The following is an 18,518-nucleotide window of genomic DNA, read 5'->3' on the forward strand; positions in this document are numbered from 1 at the left end:
ACATCCTTACAGGATAAATTAGGTATATCCCCCTCCCCACAGTATCCTAGGCTCACCCTAGCACAACATCAATTTATTTGTATTGCCATTGTTGGTTAATCAGTCTTTCTCCCAGACTCAGCTCAATCTAGAGCTTAGCACCGTGGCTCAGTAAAAGCATCAGATTAGTCTCTTTGTAAAAGTATAAGTTACATAAATCCATGAAAGAATGGGTGAATGGATTAAAATGCTGTAGATGGAAGTAGAGGGGCAAAGTTATCACACAAAGGCTGAAGATGATGAAACTTGAATAAAATTGGAAGGGAGAGGAGAGAATGCATTTGGGGAATATTTAGAAGATAGGAAATACAGTTATTGGTGCCATTTGAAGATGAAGTCTAAGGGAAAAGGAGAAGACTAGGATAATTCCCAAAGTTCAGTTTTGATGCCTGCGGAAACACTCAGTTAGAAATGGCCAGCAGGGGCCAAGCATGGTGGCTCACTCCTGTAATCTCAGCAGTTTGGGAGGCCAAGTGGGGCAGATCACCTGAGGTCAGGAGTTCAAGACCAGCCTGACCAACATGGTGAAACCCCGTCTCTACTAAAAATACAAACTTTAGCCAGGCATGGTGGCACATGCTTGTAATTCCAGTTGCTCGTGAGGCTGAGGCAGGAGAATCACTTGAACCCGGGAGACGGAGGTTGCAGTGAACTGAGATTGCGCCACTGCACTCCAGTCTGGGCAACAGAGCGAGACTCCATCACAAAAGAAAAGAGAAGGGAAGGGAAGGGGGAGGAGAGAGGGGGAGGGCAGGGGACAGGATGGGAGGGAAGGGAAGGGAAGGGAAGGGAAGGGAAGGGAAGGGAAGGCCAGCAGGCAGGTGGATATGAGTGTGAAGTACAGAGGTTAAAAAAGGTCTGAGTTAGAAATTTGAATTTAGGAGTCATTGATACACAACTGGAAGTAGTTGAAGCTTTGAACAGGAATGACATCATTAAGGGAGGAAGATGTGTGTGGTGCTTAGACAAAACCAGGCTGAGTGCAGAGTCTTGCCTTATGCGACATAGCATTCCCCTGCACTCTTAGGAGCCAACCCCAACTTTGGCTTGGTATTGCCAGTCTCTAAAACTCCATGGTCTGACCTCCAGGGTTTTATGAAATGCCAAGGACCCTGCTCTTGGACTGGCCAAGTGGCGGTGTTCAGACTCCCTCCTGGGACATGGTTCTCTGCTACCATCTACTGATGAGATTCTAACTACTTCAGTCTTTCAATCTTTAAGTTCCACCTCCCTAACAAGCCACAGCAGCATGCCATATGAGGTCTGGACACATGGGTGAACCTCCTGGCATCACACTCTAAGACCCAGAGTTCATGTTGTTTCCCTCTTATATCTCAGGTGCACTGAGAATCTTATCCAAATTCCATAATGCACTGCGAACCCTGGGCTGTGCCCTGACTTGCAGGCCCTCTATTTCCAAACTAATGAAGCCTGTACCCTGTTCTACCACTAGATGGAAGCAGATGAGATCACAGAAGAGCCTCATACCACCATGGATGCAGAGGAGCACCCCCTTTCAAAGGACCCCTCTGCTGAGGACTTACAGGAGAACCGTATCTCTGAAAGCTTCTTGGAGCCATCTACCTCTGAGACCCCCTTAGAACCCCATACCTCTGAATCCCCTTTGGTGCCATCCCCTTCCCAGATCCCCTTACAGGCCTATTCCCCTGAAACCCATCAGGAGCCTTCCATCTCTGAGACTCCTTCAGGGACCCCTACCTATGAGGCTTCATTGGATAGTCCCATCTCAGTGGTGCCAGAGAAACACCTTACTCTTCCTCCCCAATCACGAAACTATGTCTCTCTGTCTTCCTCTGATACTTTGAAGGAAAATCTCTCCTCTGAGTTTTCTTCCAATGAGGTCCCATGGACAAGGAGGTCTACCCATCTCTCTGAATCTGAGAGCCTTCCAGAACACTCTCCTTCAGGCCCTTCAGCCCAGGTCCAAATGGACGCATCTGAAAAGCAGGAGGAAGAAGCAGGAGAGGTTGGAAAGGGAGTAGATGCCAGTGACAGCACTGATCACACAGCCCAACTTGGACACCAACTAGGCAAGAAGAAGAAGAAGAAAGGAGTTAGCTGTAATTGGACCTGTCCTCTCCCCTGTCCTGTTCTCACTACTGTTCACTGTTCTTGACTTGCCCCAGGAGGAGGAGACTGGGTTACTCTTGGACATGGCCCCTTCTCTTAGTTTTAGGGCCTTCTCACTTCCCCCTGGTTACTCATCCCCTCCCATCCTAGGTTACACAGCCTGCCCAGTGGTCCCTGCTAAGCAGACAGAGCTGGTGGAAGTGGCTAAGGCAATGCATAGAGAGGAGTTTGGTGCTCAGGTGAACAATCTTTTCCAGTGGGAAAAGGATGCAGCCCTGAATGCCATCCAGACAGGTGAGCCCATGTGGCCTTACAGAGGCCTGTGACAGGCCCATGGGCATCCTCTAATCCAAAAGATCTGGGAACCTGAACATTCAGCAGATAGCTGCCCCTTTTGGAAATGGCAATACCACCTGTGTGGAAAAGGAGCAGGCAAGTGGGCCAAGGAATACAAGGGTGGATGCAGACAAAAGGTGGGGAGATTCATATAAAGCCCAGGTAGAAACAGGTAACTGAACTAAAATTATTAAAAACAGAAGGGTCATGGGCCCACCCCAGATATAGGGCCTAGAGAGCCTATAGACCCTAAAGCAGAGATGGCCCAGGACCCTGGACAGTCCCCAGGAAACTTGCTGTTCTGATATGACAAAGACCTCAGTCCCTTTGGTGGAACTCCATTAAAAGGCTGACACCCCTGCATGCCAGGCCCATGCTGGGTGCCCAAAAACTTTGAGTTCTGTTACCAAAGGGGAGAGCTGTGTCCTCTGGCCCTGCTGATTCCAAGCCTCAGCCTATGATTAGTCCTCCTGACAGTCCTGTTAGTGGCATGCTGCGTCCAGATGAACTTGTAAAAACATGCCATCCTGTGCATGAGCATGTCTACCTGTGTTATGGAAATTCATATCTGTAGGGATTACCTTAAGCAAGAGGGCCACCCTGACCTGCTATAAGGATTCAGGTCCTTCTAGACTGAATTCAATAGTTATGACATTTATTTCGGTCCTTCATACTTCCTTTCCCTTTATGATGGGAACAGAGCTATGATGACAGGCCTAAAATATAAAGACAACCAGGTAATTCTAAATGCTTATCCCTCCTCCATGAAATTTACTTTCCCCTTTCCCATGCAGGGACCCTCCACCTCCCCGTCCTTGCCCCCTACCCCACCCCGCCCTGCCACCAAGCCAAGAAAGTCATAGTGATCTCATTTGTTTCCCAGTCTCAATTCAGGCATTGAAATGGCTCTGTTTGCTATATTAACATATTCGATTACTCTTATTTTCTTGCAAATTCTGGCTGGCAAGGTGGCTCACATCTGTAATCCCAAAACTTTGGGAGGCTGAGCCAGGAGGATCACTTAATTGCCCAGGAGTTAGAGACCAGCCAAGATAAGATAGTGAGACCCCCATCTCTATAAAAATAAAATAAAACAATCCAGGGATAGTGGTGCACACCTGTAGCCCCAGCTACTTAGTAGGCTGAGGTGGGCAGATTACTTGAGCCCAGGAGGTCAAGGCTGCAGTGAGCCGTGATTGTGCCAGTATATTCCAGCCTGGGTGACAGAATGTCTCAAAAAAAAAAAAAAAATGCAGGATGTGTTCAGTTCTCTTATTCCCCTTCTTAGAACCTCCTGTCTACTCCCCACTCCTCAAGGTCACTGTATTTCTTTTTCTTCTTCAAATTGAACTTCTTCATCTTCTTGTTAAACAGGAAGTTTTATAAAGAAATTCGTGTCATTCAACCCTGAACAATTATATTTGAGGTCCCCTCCTAATAGTGGAGATGTTGAGTCCTGGGTAGTCCATAACAGTATATGTGATGTGTACAGAAATATCAAGTGTAACCTTTGTTTTTATTCATTCAACAAACATTTATTGAGCACCAACTATGTGCCAGGCATTGAGCTAGCTATGGAAGTGGTAATGCTGGTGGGGGTTCAAAGACAAAATACTTGGTACTCTAATGAGAGATACCAATAAGTACAAGGACAATTATAATTCACTCTAATAATTCCTATAATCAAGGTTATCCTAGACTGCTGCATGAGCAGGAAAAAAGGGGCATCTTATCTGGAGTGCTTGAGGAACAATAAGCCTTGGAAGGAATGACTTCTCAGCTGATATCTGTAAGATGAGTAAGAAGAGGTGGCCAAGTAAAGAGTGCTGTAAGATGAGACATGATAGGGTAAGGCACAGCAGGAATCTACAGCAATGCACTATGCCTGATGCATAGAGTGGTGGGGAGAAGAGCCAGCTCTGTTCTAGAAGGGCAGAATTCTGTAGGCATTTCTGTGCCAAGCTAAAAGCTAGAATTATATCCTAAGGGCAACTGAGAGTCACTAGAAGGTTTAAAGTAGGACAATAACATGAGTGAATTTCTGTTTCTGAAAGATCACTCTGGCAATAGGATAGACCGGAGAAAGACAAGACTGGAGTTGTGAGGCTAAGAGAGGAGGTATGGAAAGGCAAGTGAATACATTGTGAGGCACTGGTCATAACCAGGTAAGAAGTAGATGGGCTTAGGTGGAGAGAAGTGGACAGGTTCAAGAAATGCTAACAGGCCGAGCATGGTGGCTCACACCTGTAATCCCAGCACTTTGGGAAGCCAAGGTGGGTGGATCATCTGAGGCCAGGAGTTTGAGACCAGCCTGGACAACATGGTGAAACCCTGTCTCTACTAAAAATACAAAAAATTGGCCAGGCACGGTGGCTCAAGCCCAGCACTTTGGGAGGCCGAGACGGGCGGATCATGAGGTCAGGAGATCGAGACCATCCTGGCGAACACGGTGAAACCCCATCTCTACTAAAAAAATACAAAAAAACTAGCCGGGCGAGGTGGCGGGCGCCTGTAATCCCAGCTACTCGGGAGGCTGAGGCAGGAGAATGGCGTAAACCCGGGAGGCAGAGCTGGCAGTGAGCTGAGATCGGCCACTGCACTCCAGCCTGGGCGGCAGAGCGAGACTCCGTCTCAAAAAAAAAAAAAAAAAAAAAAAAAATACAAAAAATTAGCCAGGCGTGGTGGTGGGCACCTGTAATGCCAGCTACTTGGGAGGCTGAGGCAGGAGAATTGCTTGAACCCAGGAGGCGGAGGTTGCAGTGAGCCGAGGTTGCACCACTGCACTCCAGCCTGGGCAACAGAGCAAGACTCTGTCAAAAAAAAAAAAAAGAAAAGAAAAGAGAAAAGAAAAGAAAAGCTAACAAAGTGAAACTGACCATTGGAACACTGGATGTATAGGATAAGAGAGAGGGAAATGCCTGGAATGCCACCTAAGTTTTTGGCATAAGTGGTAGGATGATGGTGCCATTAACTGAATGCCTGGAAAAGGGTAGATGCTTGGTAGGCATGTGTTGGATTAACAGAGGACAAAGGATGAGAGCCAGGTTTGGAGGGAATAATTGGGCGTAAGACATTTGAAGTGCTTATGAAACATGCTGGCCCAAGAATCTAGTAGACAGCTGGCCATATGGGTCTGAAGGCTGGAGACATTGTTCCTGTAAAGACAGCTGTGTGTTTTATGGAGCCATACTATGCATAAAGAGATGTCATCATGCAAATGTGATTATGTGATTGTGGAACTGGACTGTATTAGACGAATCAAAACGGCATCCCAAACAATGTCTCCTCCCCTGCCAGGCCTTGTCCACCCACAACAGGAAGGGAGTTTGGAATCAAGACAGAGAGTAGAGGGTCCCACTGGAATCCACAGCCACCTTCCAATTGTCCCACTTTAAGAGCACTAACACTTGTAACAGAATCTGAAGTATAGTCGCCAGTCTCCCTGTTCAAACTCCAGTCCTCTTCATCTGAATGCTGGGCACTGATTCCTACACTAGTGCTTGGACTTGACTCCCCCTCCCCGGGCCCTCCGAGCAGGCCTTGATCTATGGGCCTCGCCTCCTGTTTTTTTAATGTATCCTGCTACTCCAGACAGAATTCAGAACTCCTCTAGTGGAATCCTGGCTCCCGCCCACCCGCATTGTGACTGCCTATACCCTGCTCTCTCAACAAAGCCTCCCTGGTGTAAGGGGGCAGTGGCACTATAGGCAATCAGCATCAAGACAGAAGCAGCAAAGCCAAAAGGCACATCTAGACAGGCTTTAGATCCTGACAGACTATGGGTAAGACAAGAAAACTTAATCTGCGGCACAAAATTGTGAATTGTGGCCCTGACCAGAGTCAAAGACCAGATGATGCCACTCTCCTCATTCATGTTACGGAGCCTCCGGGTTATGCCTGAATACTGGCTCTCTCTTCCTCTTGAAGGAATGAGCTCATTTGTTTAATCAGGCAATCTACATTCTCTCAGCAACCATTTTGTGCCAGGCCCTGTACTAGGATTAGAGATATGGGTGAAAAGACAGCTCCCTTGAAGAACTCATGGATTAATAGGAATACAAGGGAATGGCCTATTATATTGCACTGTACTGCGACGGGAGGAGCACAAAGGAGCTCCGGATGGCAAGAGGAGGAGCCCAGACAGACAGGGGAAGTCAGGGACACCTTTTTGGTGGAGGTGACATTTCAGTTGAGCCTTTAATTGGGACTAAGAATCCTACACCTGGAGGTCCACTCCATGGGGCCTCATACAGGATTCTTGGCTAGAAGTTGGGGTACTCTCGGCTCTCATGGAGAATGAGAAAATCTGAATGGTGAGGAGTACCACCCTCACCTCAAGACTGGTCACAAAGTCAGGGATTCAGACCTCACTGCTGAATACCAGCTCTCAAGGGTTGTGACCTCTTACTGGTGCCTACTCTCAGGGACACTTCTTAGCCTCACTTTCCTTTCCATGCCTCCTTGCTTAGCCTCACAATGTATAATTTTTGGTCTTCACCGCTCATGACTGCTACCTACCCCTTTCTCCTAACCCTTGAAGAACCTTTGGCAGCCCTTCTTAGGTACAAAGAGGGCACTGGGACAATAGCACCAGGAACACAGAGGGAGGTATTAAGGTACCAACCTGGAGACTTGAGAGGAAACCCTCCACCTACCTTCCACACCAGGGCTATCCAACCTCCTCCTCCTCTTCAGGACCTTCAATAACCATGCTCCTTAGGAGCCAGTCCCATTGTCCGTACACCTGGCCAATCATCTTCCCTTTCCCTCACCTCAGACACTTCAAGAAAACAAAGCAAAGTTCAATCCCATTGTCTGTACACTTGGCCAATCATCTTCCCTTTCCTTCACCTTAGACACTTCAAGAAAACAAAGCAAAGTTGGGCTTTAGTGGGATCAGGAGAGGAGATGAGAATCCCTGTGGTCACAGAGAACTCAGTGAGATTCATGTTCATCCTCAAACAAAATTTCATCTATAATCTTCCTGCTCAGAAACCGAAGACTCTCTTGAGTCATCTCTGGCAGGCTGACAGAGATGGAGTGGATCCTGGGTAGAAAGAGAACTGAAGACACTTGTGGGTAATGAGAAAATCCCAAGGAAAAAGAAAATCTAAGGGGTAGAGGTGAGGACTTTCAGGTGGAGATAAAGATACCTGGGGGTGGGGAGAGGTAAGTTCCCCCCACCCACTCACCCCCATCAAGGGATAGGTAAGAACATCTTGGGGGAGCTTAGAATTTTTTTACTTCTCACTTTTCCTTATTAATCCTGCACACCTAGGTCTCTACATTGGCTGGCGCTGCCCCCATTACCTATGGGACTGTTTCCGGATTGGGGATGAGTCCAGATGCTTTTGTGGACACTTGTTGAGAGAGCACCGGATCATCTCAGGTAGGGGAGAACTGACCAGCCCCTCTTGAGTGTGGAGGAATAACTGTACTCTGTCATGTCTTGGGAAGTATGAGAGAGAGCATGTGGCTGGGCGCAGTGGCTCACCCCTGTAATCCCAGCACTTTGGGAGGCAGAGGCGGGCAGATCATAAGGTCAGGAGATCAAGACCATCCTGGCTAACATGATGAAACCCCGTCTCTACTAAAAATAATAATAATAATACAAAAAATTGGCGGGGCGTGGTGGCACGCACCTGTAGTCCCAGCTACTCAGGAGGCTGAGGCAGGAGAGTCACTTGAAGCCAGGAGGTGGAAGTTGCAGTGAACTGAGATCATGCCACTGCACTCCAGCCTGGGTGACAGAGCAAAACTCCGTCTCAAAAAAAAAAAAAAAAAGCATGTTTGAGTGCGTAGGGGGTGGTGGGGATGGAGGATGGGGTTGGCACAAGAAGGCAAAGTCCTTTCAGATACTGGTCTAACCCTACCATCCATCCCCAATCCCACAGACGTATCGGTGCCCTGCAAGGTGAGCCAGTGCCGCTGCCTCATGTTCTGCTTTATCCCATCACGCCCAGAGGAGGTGGGTGAGTTCTGGCTCAAGAGACGGGCCACCTTTGACCCCAAGGCCTGGAGGGCCCAATGTTGCTGCAAACACAGCCACGAAGAACATGCAGCCACTGGGCCCCATCCCTGCAGGCATCATGGTAACTTCCAGGGCAAGAGGTGTATTGGGAACAGGGTAGGTGGGGATAGGATGCAGTCTGGGGATAATGACGGGAGCGAGTATGAGAGCCTTGCACATGCGGTCACTGAGGAAGAGATGAGAATGTGATCAGCTCCTGGGGATACCACCATTTCCTAAACGCTTCTTGGTTGCAATTTTGCCCCAGGCTGTTGCTGCGGCTGTTTCGAGTCTAATTTCCTCTGTGCGGCCTGTGACCGGCGCTGGGAGGAACATGAGACTTTCTTTGAGACCCAGAGGACCCGGCGACGAGGGGGGAGACCTCACGGTGAGGCAGAAACCTGGGACAGGGGGCCATTCCAGGGTCTATAGTCAGAAGGCCAGGCAGGAAGGCACTCCCATCCTCAATCATCCCCTCCAGGACTAGCGTGCTTCCTCAGCCCACCTCCCCACCACCCACCTACCTGCATCCCATATCTGCACTGGTTTTCACCCCCAGGAGCAGACTATGTACCTTTTGCAGAGATGTCTGTGCTCCGAGAAGCCATCCTCAGCAACTCTGACTTCGAGGCCCTGCAGATACAGGGGCCCTCTGGCCTTCCCAGCTCCCACCCTAGTCCCCCGGGACTCCCTGCCTCACACAACCTCCAGCCTGGCCTCCCTTCTGACCCCCACACCTGACCCTTTCACCTCTGCTCTTCCCTCCTCCAGGGACAGACACTGTCAGCAACTGGCACAGACCTTTGTGAGTCTGGCCCAGATCAGCAATAAAAGAGGAGTCACTGGAACCTGACTTGGCTCCATATGGGGCAGGTAGATCCCAGCCCAGGGAGAGACTGCCTAGTAACTTAGAGTTGACAACTATTAGGCACAGGAGAAAGCCTGGATCTGGCCATCTGCCTCCATCATACCCACATTCAAGCTGCCTGCTTGAAGGAAAGTGGCTTCGAGGAAACCAAAAGGGAGGAAGTTTCAAGAAGGATAGAGTGGGAAGTGATGTTAGATGCAGTTGGGGCACCAATTAAGACAAAGACGGAAAAGTATCCATTGGGTTTTACAGTTAGAAGATCTCTGGAAGCTTCAGAGAGTGCAGTTTCACACTGGTGCAGTGGAGGCAGGAGTCAAATAGCAGTGAGTTTCAAGGAGTCTCGTAAAGAAGCTTAAGTCAGTGGCCGGGCGCGGTGGCTCAAGCCTGTAATCCCAGCACTTTGGGAGGCCGAGACGGGCGGATCACGAGGTCAGGAGATCGAGACCATCCTGGCTAACACGGTGAAACCCCGTCTCTACTAAAAACTACAAAAAACTAGCCGGGCGACGTGGCGGCGCCTGTAGTCCCAGCTACTCGGGAGGCTGAGACAGGAGAATGGCGTGAACCCGGGAGGCGGAGCTTGCAGTGAGCTGAGATCAGGCCACTGCACTCCAGCCTGGGTGACAGAGCGAGACTCCGTCTCAAAAAAAAAAAAAAAAAAAAAAAAAAAGAAGCTTAAGTCAGACAATATCCAGAGGGAGTTGTGGGGTCAAGGAAGCACTTTTATAGAAAGGAAAAGGAAAAGAGGCCAGTAGACTAAAGGACCTTGAAGGGCCCAGAAGAGAGAGAAGAGATACCTGGTGAGACAAGATCCCAGAGACGGAGGAAAGGGATGAGGTCAAAGTGGAGGTAAAGGGATTTGCTCTGGACAGGAGAAACACCACTTCCTATGACCAAGACGAAGGAAGAAGATGGAGCCTTCCCAGAGTTTCAGGGAACAAGAATCTGTGGAAGTTCCCCTCTGATGGCTTCTATATGCCCTGTGAAGTAGGAGATAAGGCCAATGGCTGGGGGTCCAGGGGGAGAGGGATAAGAGTAGGGAGTAGGAGACAAGAGAAGAAAAGGGAAGGTTTGGGAAGGCTAATGTAGGAAACTGGAGAAAAACCTGATCAGTGGGTAGTTTAGGATTTGGGCATGGTTGGAAGTGAGAACCTAGTTAGAGGAGCAGAGAAGCCAAATAGTTAATGGGTTGATGATGTGAGGGTATCAGGGAGGATGATCAGGAAAACTAAGCAAAAGAAGGCGTGAGGATGTGAAGGGAGCATACGGTACCAAAAGGGAAAGAAAGTGATGCCAGGAGGCAAATGTCAGATTGAAAACGGGAGCAGTCAAAGGAAGAGAAGTCTCTAATGAGGTACAGTAGCAGACATAGGGGCAGGGGTTGAAGTACAGGAGACAGTGTTCAGAGGCTGCAGAGCATAACACCTTTCAGATGAGGGCAACTGTAGGTGATAAGTGCTTGGAGTAGAGAAGACTGTGGGGCAGGGATCAAAATCAGTGAATGTGGGAAGTGACTAGGAAGTCCATAGGTTCTTATGGGAGTAGGAGATTCTAACACTAATAGGCTCTGTGACCCCACGCAAGTGACTGTCCCTCTTTAGGCTGAGTTTCTGAACCTGTAAAATAGGAATAACCTCTGTGTTGCCTGCTTTCTATGAGAACCAAAGAAATAACTAATTTCAAAGTGCTTTGTATCCACCTATCCTCCAGACTGGCTTCCTTCCTCTTCCTAGATCCCAGATCCACTAATCTCTTGCCCTTCTCCAGGACAATTCTAGGGTCTCCCAGTGTCCCCGAGGCACCACAGAGAACTGCAACCTCTGGGGCCCAGAGAAGAGGCCATTCTACATTTCCTCACAATTAGGGGGCCATCTGTTCCTCCAAAGGAAGGAATGTAATCTGGACTGCTAGGATCCCTGGGAAAAATCACAGAATCAAATGTCTGCCCTTTGGAGGAGAAAGGACTTTCTCACAATAATATAGCTATACAAAAGAGATTGTACTATCTCTAGAAGAGAGTTTGCCGACAGTAGTTATATGCACCATAACCATTCACCTGAAACTAATTCAACTAATAGTCAACAATAGAGTTAGGATTACTCTATTAATACTCTATGATAAACTCATTGAAGGAAATAACAAGCAGCTAATACAGACTATATTTACATAGACTGTACAAATATGAAAAATTGATTACACATGGGTTAGTATCATATGCAATACATAGTATTACATATCGTGAAAAAATGACAGGAAACACCAGATGTTATTCATTCAACAACTACTGAGCACCTATATGTATCAGGCCATGTGTTAAAAAAAAAAAAAAAAGAAAAAAAGAAAAACCAAAGAAACACAGTGGTAACTTGTTCTATGTGATGTCAGACTAAAACTTACTTAGTGTCTGAGAACATTAGTATTTTGTGACCCCACGTTTCTTATGTCAAAAATATATATTCCAGCAGCGCAAACCTGACTCATTGAAAACGCCAGGCACCGGCCGGGCGCGGTGGCTCACACCTGTTATCCCAGCACTTTGCGAGACCGAGGCGGGAGGATCACGAGGTCAGGAGATGGAGACCATCCTGGCTAACATGGTGAAACCTCGTCTCTACTAAAAATACAAAAAATTAGCCGGGCGTGTTGGCGGGCTCCAGTAGTCCCAGCTACTGGGGAGGCTGAGGCAGGAGAATGGCGTGAACCCGGAAAGCGGAGCTTGCAGTGGGCCGAGATCGCGCCACTGCACTCCAGCCTGGGCGACAGAGCAAGACTCCGTCTCAAAAAAAAAAAAAAAGAAAAGAAAAAGAAAAAAAAAAAGAAAACGCCAGGCACCGAGCTAACTGTATCACACACCTTTTCTGATTAGAAAAGAACAATGAATACATACTCCTTTGCTTATTATAATAGTTGTGCGGCAAGATAGGACACTATCTCCGCCTGCTCAAAAAAAAAAATGCAAAAACCACAGAATTTTTAACCTATGGAGTCAATGCGTTAACAAGAACATAGAATTAAGGAAGAATTTCCCTTAGATAAGTACATTAAAATCTCCAAAGTGCTCAAGGGACTGAAACTGCCCTTGTGGAGAAAATGCTGCGCATCAAGCCCCGCCAGTTAAAACAAACAAGCAAAAACAAAAAAACACACCTCATCCCCGTTCACCTTTAGCCTCATCGGGTGGTTCTTGGAGCCAATAAGCGCCGGATGCCCCCAGAGCCCCGCCCTCCTCCTGGCCAAAGCAGCGAGAGGGTCTAAAATAGCCCTTTCTGCTACAGGTGACGGAGCCACGCCCCCTTCCTCCCCGCGCACCAATAGGAACCAGACCTGAAGAGGACGAACCAAGAACGAAAAGCCCCACCCACTCGGGAGCCGCAACCTAGAAGCCAGGGTTGTGTATCAAATCCAACTAGGAGAAAATCCCACCTCCAGTCTCCTTAATCCTTCCAATGGAGTGGAAGTTTCTCTCACAGCGAAACTAGTTAGGGGATCCAATGGGAAAAGAACGTTCACACGGGCTAGAAGACGAAGCCAATGGAATGGAAAATTGTCCTCGCGTTGGTAGAAGCAGCCAATGAGATGAAAAGAGCCCGCCTCCAAAGTGGCTGCAGAGCCAATGGGGCTAATCGTGCCCAGGGGCGCGCTCCAATGGGGTAGCAGGGCTCGCCCGGCCGTCGCTACCCCGCTTCCCCGCTCCCGGACTCCCCACCCCCGGCCGGCCGCGGAGCCGAGTGCTGACCCGGGGGAGAGGTTCCCGCGGCTCCGGGAAGATGGCGGCAGTCGTGGTGCTGGCCGCCGGGTTGCGCGCGGCGCGCAGAGCCGTGGCGGCCACGGGGGCGCGCGGGGGGCAGGTGAGAAGTGGCGCGGGAGCGAGTAGGGGGTCCTGCGGGCCCCGAAGCCATCCGGGGCCAGGGCCACCGAAGGCGCGCAGAGCCGCGCAGAGGTCCTGTCTGTGGCCTCTGCCCCTCCGAGGCACAAGCTTCGGGGCTGTGCCGTGAGGTCGGACTGGTAGCTGCAGAGAACGAGCTAGTGATGATCCCCGCCCTGCGCAGGCCCGGTCGCCGAGGTCGGGACAGGGTCACTACAGCTGCTGCCGCCTCTTTCCACTGCCTGCGGCCCGGCTGGCCCGGTGCCCCCTGCAGGAAATGAGCCTTCTCTTCTTGGAGCCAGTGCTCTGCCCTCGTCAGGCCTCAGGCCTCCTAATGAGCACTAGTTTTAACCTCTCTTCTGCACTTGCCAGAAGCGGCTTGGAGGTCAGAGAATTCATTCCGTCCCATTCTCCCCCAGCGTGATGCACTGACGTCAGCCTTCTCTGAATCCCCTGGAAACTGGGACTGCCTTACCCGCAGTCCCCTGGGGCTAGGGAAGCAGAGGTCACTTAGCTGAACTCTTACCTCCACTCATTCAAGGGACAAGAGTTAAAATGCAGAGTCACATGTGACACCCAGATGAGGGGTCAACTAGTGTCAAACAGGGTGATTGTATTAAAACCTAAATAAAACAGGCGACAAGGCTTAAAGATCAGAAAAGAAGTAACGGAAATAAGTGGAAATGTACTAACAAGGTGAGAGTGGAGATTCAAGCCATCGTAAGAGATTATGGAAACCACCCTTTATTTTAGAAGCTGAGAGAAGGAATTTATCTGAGGTAATTCAGTGGTGTGGTAAGATAGGAACTGAGACCAAAATCCCCAGTATCTCATTCTAGATCCTTTCCCTAAACAGTGCTATATTTCATAGACATGTGAGCAGGAATCAACTGCACTGCTGAATCCTGGATAATAATACTGCCTGTTATCTAACCAGGTCCAGCACCATCTGGCCCTACCCTTTGCTGCTGGTGCTCTGAAATTCAGGGATTTTCCTCCTGGGTGGGAACCACGAATAGGTTTTTAGAAGGACGAAGTTAACAACTACCAGAGCACAGCTTCTGCCAGCTCCCTCCATTGAATATGGTCGATCCACCTTCAGGTCCGAGGAGCTGCAGGTGTGACTGATGGGAATGAAGTGGCCAAGGCCCAACAGGCAACTCCTGGGGGAGCAGCCCCAACCATCTTCTCCCGTATCCTGGACAGGAGCCTCCCAGCTGACATTCTTTATGAGGACCAGCAGGTGGGGTGCCCTTAGGACCCATCCCCTTAGGAATGTTGTAGATACCATCCACCCTGTTGAAGTAATGTGGCCTCTGGCCTATCACTGCCCCCAGTGTCTTGTGTTCCGTGATGTGGCCCCTCAGGCTCCTGTGCACTTCCTGGTCATTCCTAAGAAGCCCATTCCTCGGATTAGCCAGGCTGAAGAAGAAGACCAGCAGGTGGGAAGAACAGGGCCAGGGTTTGGCTGGGAAGAGCCCTGGACCCAGCTAGAGGTCTTGCTCCCTGTAAATGAAACCACCTATGTCCCTCTGCTCTCCCTATAGCTTCTAGGACACCTACTCCTTGTGGCCAAGAAGATAGCAAAGGCCGAGGGCCTGGGAGATGGATACCGACTTGGTGAGTGACTTTTGGCCCTCACCTATGAATTCTCATTCCTACTTCTCAATATGATCTTCATTCTTTGACCTCTGCCATGATCCTGACTCCCTAACCCCAAGCTCAATTTCAGTGATCAACGATGGGAAGCTGGGTGCACAATCTGTGTATCATCTGCACATTCATGTACTTGGGGGCCGGCAGCTCCAGTGGCCTCCAGGTTGAACCTGCCAACTGACCAAAGGACACCAGACTCTGGATGCTTGGATGGAAAGGGAAAAATTGACCCTGTGATGCTAATAAAACTGTTATCCCTTAATTATGCTCTCCTGTCTTTAATATAAAATTTTATACCACAAAGGGGAAAGAAAACTGATTCAGGGCTATGATGCCCCTTGACTGGTCTGAGTGAAAGACACTGAGGAGGGTCCAACCTGTGGTTAAAGGTTGCCTGCAGATATGTAAGTCTTCTTGACAAGTGGTCCACCCTAGGTCAAGCTTCTAGAAAAGTTAACAGTAGGAATGAGCCTAAATGAGTAGGAAGAAACTGAAAGCCAGAAAAACTGAAAGCCCATCCTGGCCCTTCGTCAGAGGTCAAACCAGGTTCTAAGGGGCTTAGGAGGAGGGTTGTCAATATGAGGATCTTTTATTAGAGGAGGAGTAATCACCCAAACAAAAGCGGCTGCCTTTTCACTATTCCATGTCTCACCATTTTGCTCAAGCTAGTTTGTTTATTTTCAACCTTAACATTTGTTAAAGACCCTACTCACTTTTGAGAATGAACTAAGCAAACTAAAGGGAAGCTACTGTTGCCTCTCTGCAAACACCAAGTAGGCTGTTACCTAATGCCACAGGCCTGTGCCTGTTTACAACATATCCCCATAAAGCATCACCTTAGAAAACCGCAAAGACTGTTCGGGCGTGGAGGGCGAGGTCTTTTTTTTTTTTTTTTTTTGAGGCGGAGTCTCGCTCTGTCGCCCGGACTGGAGTGCAGTGGCCAGATCTCAGCTCACTGCAAGCTCCGCCTCCCGGGTTCACGCCATTCTCCTGCCTCAGCCTCCCGAGTAGCTGGGACTACAGGCGCCCGCCACCGAGGGCGAGGTCTTAAGCCAGCGGAACCCTAAAACCCAGTCTGAGGCGGATTGCCGCCGGGACCGGAAAGCGGTCCTCCCTGACAGCACTAGGCTAAAGACTTCCGCCCCGCAGAGGACTTGCCTCCACCCCCACCTGCAAGTCCGCCTAGCTCTACTTCTGCGCAGGCTCCAGGAGTTGTTTGCTGTCTCTATGGCAACCCGGTAGCGCGAGTCTGAAGATGGAGACCAACGAGTCTACGGAGGGATCGCGGTCGCGGTGAGAGCCGCAGCTCTGGCTGCAGGCAGAAGGGGATGAGGAAGGTCAGCGGACTTCCTCTGCTGCGCTTTTGACAGCCTTGTGTTTGCTTTCTTTCAGATCTTTAGACATACAGCCCAGCTCCGAAGGACTGGAGCCCACTTCGGAACCGTTTCCTTCTTCAGATGACGGTCCTAGGTCGGCCCTGGCAGCTGCAACCGCAGCAGCTGCAGCGGCTGCATCAGCTGCTGCAGCTACTGCAGCCTTCACCACCACCAAAGCAGCTGCATTATCTACAAAGACTCCAGCTCCCTGCTCTGAGTTCATGGAGCCATCCTCTGACCCCAGCCTTCTTGGGGAGCCCTGTGCGGGACCCAGCTTTACCCACAATAGAGCCCATGGGAGTCTTGGCTTTGAGCCCGTCTATGTTTCCTGTATTGCTCAGGACCCTTGCAGTACAACCGACCATAGTTCTAACTCTGGCGTTGTTCCAGGCTCTAGCTCTGGGCCTGTTCTTGGCTCCAGCTCAGGTGCTGGCCATGGCTCTGGCTCTGGCTCTGGTCCTGGTCATGGCTCTGTCCCTGGCTCTGGCTCTGGTCCGGGCTGTGGCTCTGTCCCTGTCTCTGGCTCTGGTCCTGGTCCTGGCTCTGGTCCTGGTCATGGCTCTGGCTCTCATCCTGGTCCTGCCTCTGGGCCTGGTCCAGGCACTGGCCCTGACTCTGAGCTTAGCCCCTATATTCCTCCAGGGTTCAGAAACCTGGGGGCAGATCGGGTCCCTAACTATACCTCCTGGAGTCAGCACTGCCCGTGGGAGCCCCAGAAACAACCACCTTGGGAATTTTTGCAAGTCTTAGAACCGGGTGCTCGAGGACTATGGAAACCCCCAGACATTAAAGGGAAGCCTACAATTCACTATGAAACATTGCCACGGGGCCAGTGCCTCCTCTACAACTGGGAGGAAGAGGTATTAAAGTTTTGGCCTGCTCCCTTTTCTTGAAGGCTGCCCTCAGTTTCTTAGGGGAGGCAGTAGTTTATGTAAGGGTGGGTACCAGAAGGGATATTATAGTCATTCAACTTGGGATCCACAGAGAGCCACCAACCACCTGGATCAAGTCCCAAGCGTGCAGGATGGCTCTGAGAGTTTTTTCTTCCGACACGGACACCGGGGACTGCTGACTATGCAACTAAAGTCACCCATGCCCCGCAGCACCACCCAGAAAGACTCCTACCAGCCACCAGGAAATGTCTATTGGCCACTTCGAGGTGTGAAATGTGAGAAAGTATAGGCCAGAACGAGTCCAATAGTCAGAGGGAAAAAGAGGAAGGAATTGCTGGTGGGGCTGTGGATTGTCCAATGGATATAAGGGCAGAACCCCAAGGTCTTTCTTCCTTTTCTCAAGTTAGTTTCTTCTGGGCCTCCTTCTTAACCAGGCCCACCCTGCCCACCCTCCGCCCTCTCACAGGGAAGCGTGAAGCCATGCTGGAGATGCTTCTGCAGCATCAGATCTGGTAAGGGATTGGGTAAAAGGGAAGAGGGAGGGGGAGGAGAAAAACTGGGTGAGAATGACCTTGACACCTCTTGGGCTACATAGTAAAGAGGTACAGGCAGAACAGGAACCCACAAGGAAGCTCTTTGAGGTCGAGTCTGTGACACACCATGACTACCGAATGGAGCTGGTGCAATCAGGGACTCCTGCCCCAACAAAGGTGAGAACCCATTCCCCACCCCCTGCCACTTGCACAGCTGGGCTCTGACCGGCTGTGGTCAAGTACCTGGCCCAGAGGTTGAGAGAGAGGGCTGAAGGCCAGGAGTTACTCAGTACCCTCCCTCACAGCCTCACGACTACCGCCAGGAGCAGCCTGAGACCTTCTGGATACAGAGGGCACCACAGCTACCGGTGTGTGAGGGTGACTAGGTGTTGGGGGCAGAGTGGGGCAGGAAAGGTAGGGCAGAGTTGTTTTGTTCTGGCTTGGGGAAAGCGAGATCCATCCTCATCCTGGCACTCCTCCAGGGTGTCAGTAACATCAGGACATTGGATACACCTTTCCGGAAGAACTGCAGCTTCTCAACACCAGTACCCCTGTCTCTGGGGCAACTTTTGCCCTATGAACCTGAGAATTACCCCCACCAATTGGGAGAAATCTCTTCCCTTTCCTGTCAGGGAGGAAGGCTGGGTGGTGGAGGGGGTGAATGACTCCTGTCAGGGGTGAGGAGGGAAGTGGGATATGGAATATGGAATCTATTTCTGTCTGCACTAGAGAGGTCAGGAGAAAGTTAATTCTTGCTGTACTTGAAGAGGCTTTACATAAAGGGTTCTCTCTCATCCCGAGACTGTTAATTTAGTGATTCTGTGAGTCACTGCGTGCATACCCCACAACCT

The 18,518-nt window shown here is 50.0% G+C and overlaps 3 protein-coding genes across 3 annotated transcripts; all 3 read left to right on the top strand.

Moving 5' to 3' along the window:
* The first annotated feature begins 1,492 nt into the window (after nucleotides 1–1,492).
* On the top strand, nucleotides 1,493–9,285 carry FAM221B (family with sequence similarity 221 member B). Its single transcript, XM_010376146.1, has 6 exons — nucleotides 1,493–2,090; nucleotides 2,281–2,424; nucleotides 7,745–7,855; nucleotides 8,361–8,558; nucleotides 8,745–8,864; nucleotides 9,248–9,285. The coding sequence occupies exons 1-6, from the start codon at nucleotides 1,493–1,495 to the stop codon at nucleotides 9,283–9,285; spliced, it is 1,209 nt and encodes a 402-aa protein (XP_010374448.1).
* Nucleotides 9,286–12,612: 3,327 nt separating this feature from the next.
* HINT2 (histidine triad nucleotide binding protein 2) lies at nucleotides 12,613–15,127 on the top strand. The gene is made up of 5 exons (XM_010376134.2): nucleotides 12,613–13,192; nucleotides 14,312–14,452; nucleotides 14,547–14,651; nucleotides 14,757–14,829; nucleotides 14,942–15,127. The coding sequence occupies exons 1-5, from the start codon at nucleotides 13,112–13,114 to the stop codon at nucleotides 15,031–15,033; spliced, it is 492 nt and encodes a 163-aa protein (XP_010374436.2). The 5' UTR covers nucleotides 12,613–13,111; the 3' UTR covers nucleotides 15,034–15,127.
* Nucleotides 15,128–15,841: 714 nt separating this feature from the next.
* Nucleotides 15,842–18,469, top strand: SPAG8 (sperm associated antigen 8). The gene is made up of 7 exons (XM_030919225.1): nucleotides 15,842–16,158; nucleotides 16,258–17,101; nucleotides 17,226–17,400; nucleotides 17,601–17,646; nucleotides 17,730–17,844; nucleotides 17,973–18,035; nucleotides 18,150–18,469. Exons 1-7 carry the CDS (start codon nucleotides 16,121–16,123, stop codon nucleotides 18,330–18,332), a joined length of 1,464 nt encoding a protein of 487 aa, XP_030775085.1. The 5' UTR covers nucleotides 15,842–16,120; the 3' UTR covers nucleotides 18,333–18,469.
* Nucleotides 18,470–18,518: the final 49 nt, after the last annotated feature.

Source organism: Rhinopithecus roxellana, chromosome 16 (assembly GCF_007565055.1).
Source record: "Rhinopithecus roxellana isolate Shanxi Qingling chromosome 16, ASM756505v1, whole genome shotgun sequence".
In the NCBI taxonomy this organism is placed as follows: Eukaryota; Metazoa; Chordata; class Mammalia; order Primates; family Cercopithecidae; genus Rhinopithecus; species Rhinopithecus roxellana.

Coding starts and splice junctions, on each gene's coding strand:
- SPAG8 (XM_030919225.1), top strand. CDS start 16,121: ATGGAGACCAACGAGTCTACGGAGGGATCGCGGTCGCG. Junction 16,159..16,257: donor ACGGAGGGATCGCGGTCGCG/GTGAGAGCCGCA, acceptor GCTTTCTTTCAG/ATCTTTAGACATACAGCCCA. Junction 17,401..17,600: donor TGTCTATTGGCCACTTCGAG/GTGTGAAATGTG, acceptor GCCCTCTCACAG/GGAAGCGTGAAGCCATGCTG.
- HINT2 (XM_010376134.2), top strand. CDS start 13,112: ATGGCGGCAGTCGTGGTGCTGGCCGCCGGGTTGCGCGCGGCGCGCAGA. Junction 13,193..14,311: donor CGGGGGCGCGCGGGGGGCAG/GTGAGAAGTGGC, acceptor ATCCACCTTCAG/GTCCGAGGAGCTGCAGGTGT. Junction 14,830..14,941: donor GGGAGATGGATACCGACTTG/GTGAGTGACTTT, acceptor GCTCAATTTCAG/TGATCAACGATGGGAAGCTG.
- FAM221B (XM_010376146.1), top strand. CDS start 1,493: ATGGAAGCAGATGAGATCACAGAAGAGCCTCATACCACCATGGATGCA. Junction 7,856..8,360: donor AGAGCACCGGATCATCTCAG/GTAGGGGAGAAC, acceptor CCAATCCCACAG/ACGTATCGGTGCCCTGCAAG. Junction 8,865..9,247: donor ACGAGGGGGGAGACCTCACG/GTGAGGCAGAAA, acceptor TCCCTCCTCCAG/GGACAGACACTGTCAGCAAC.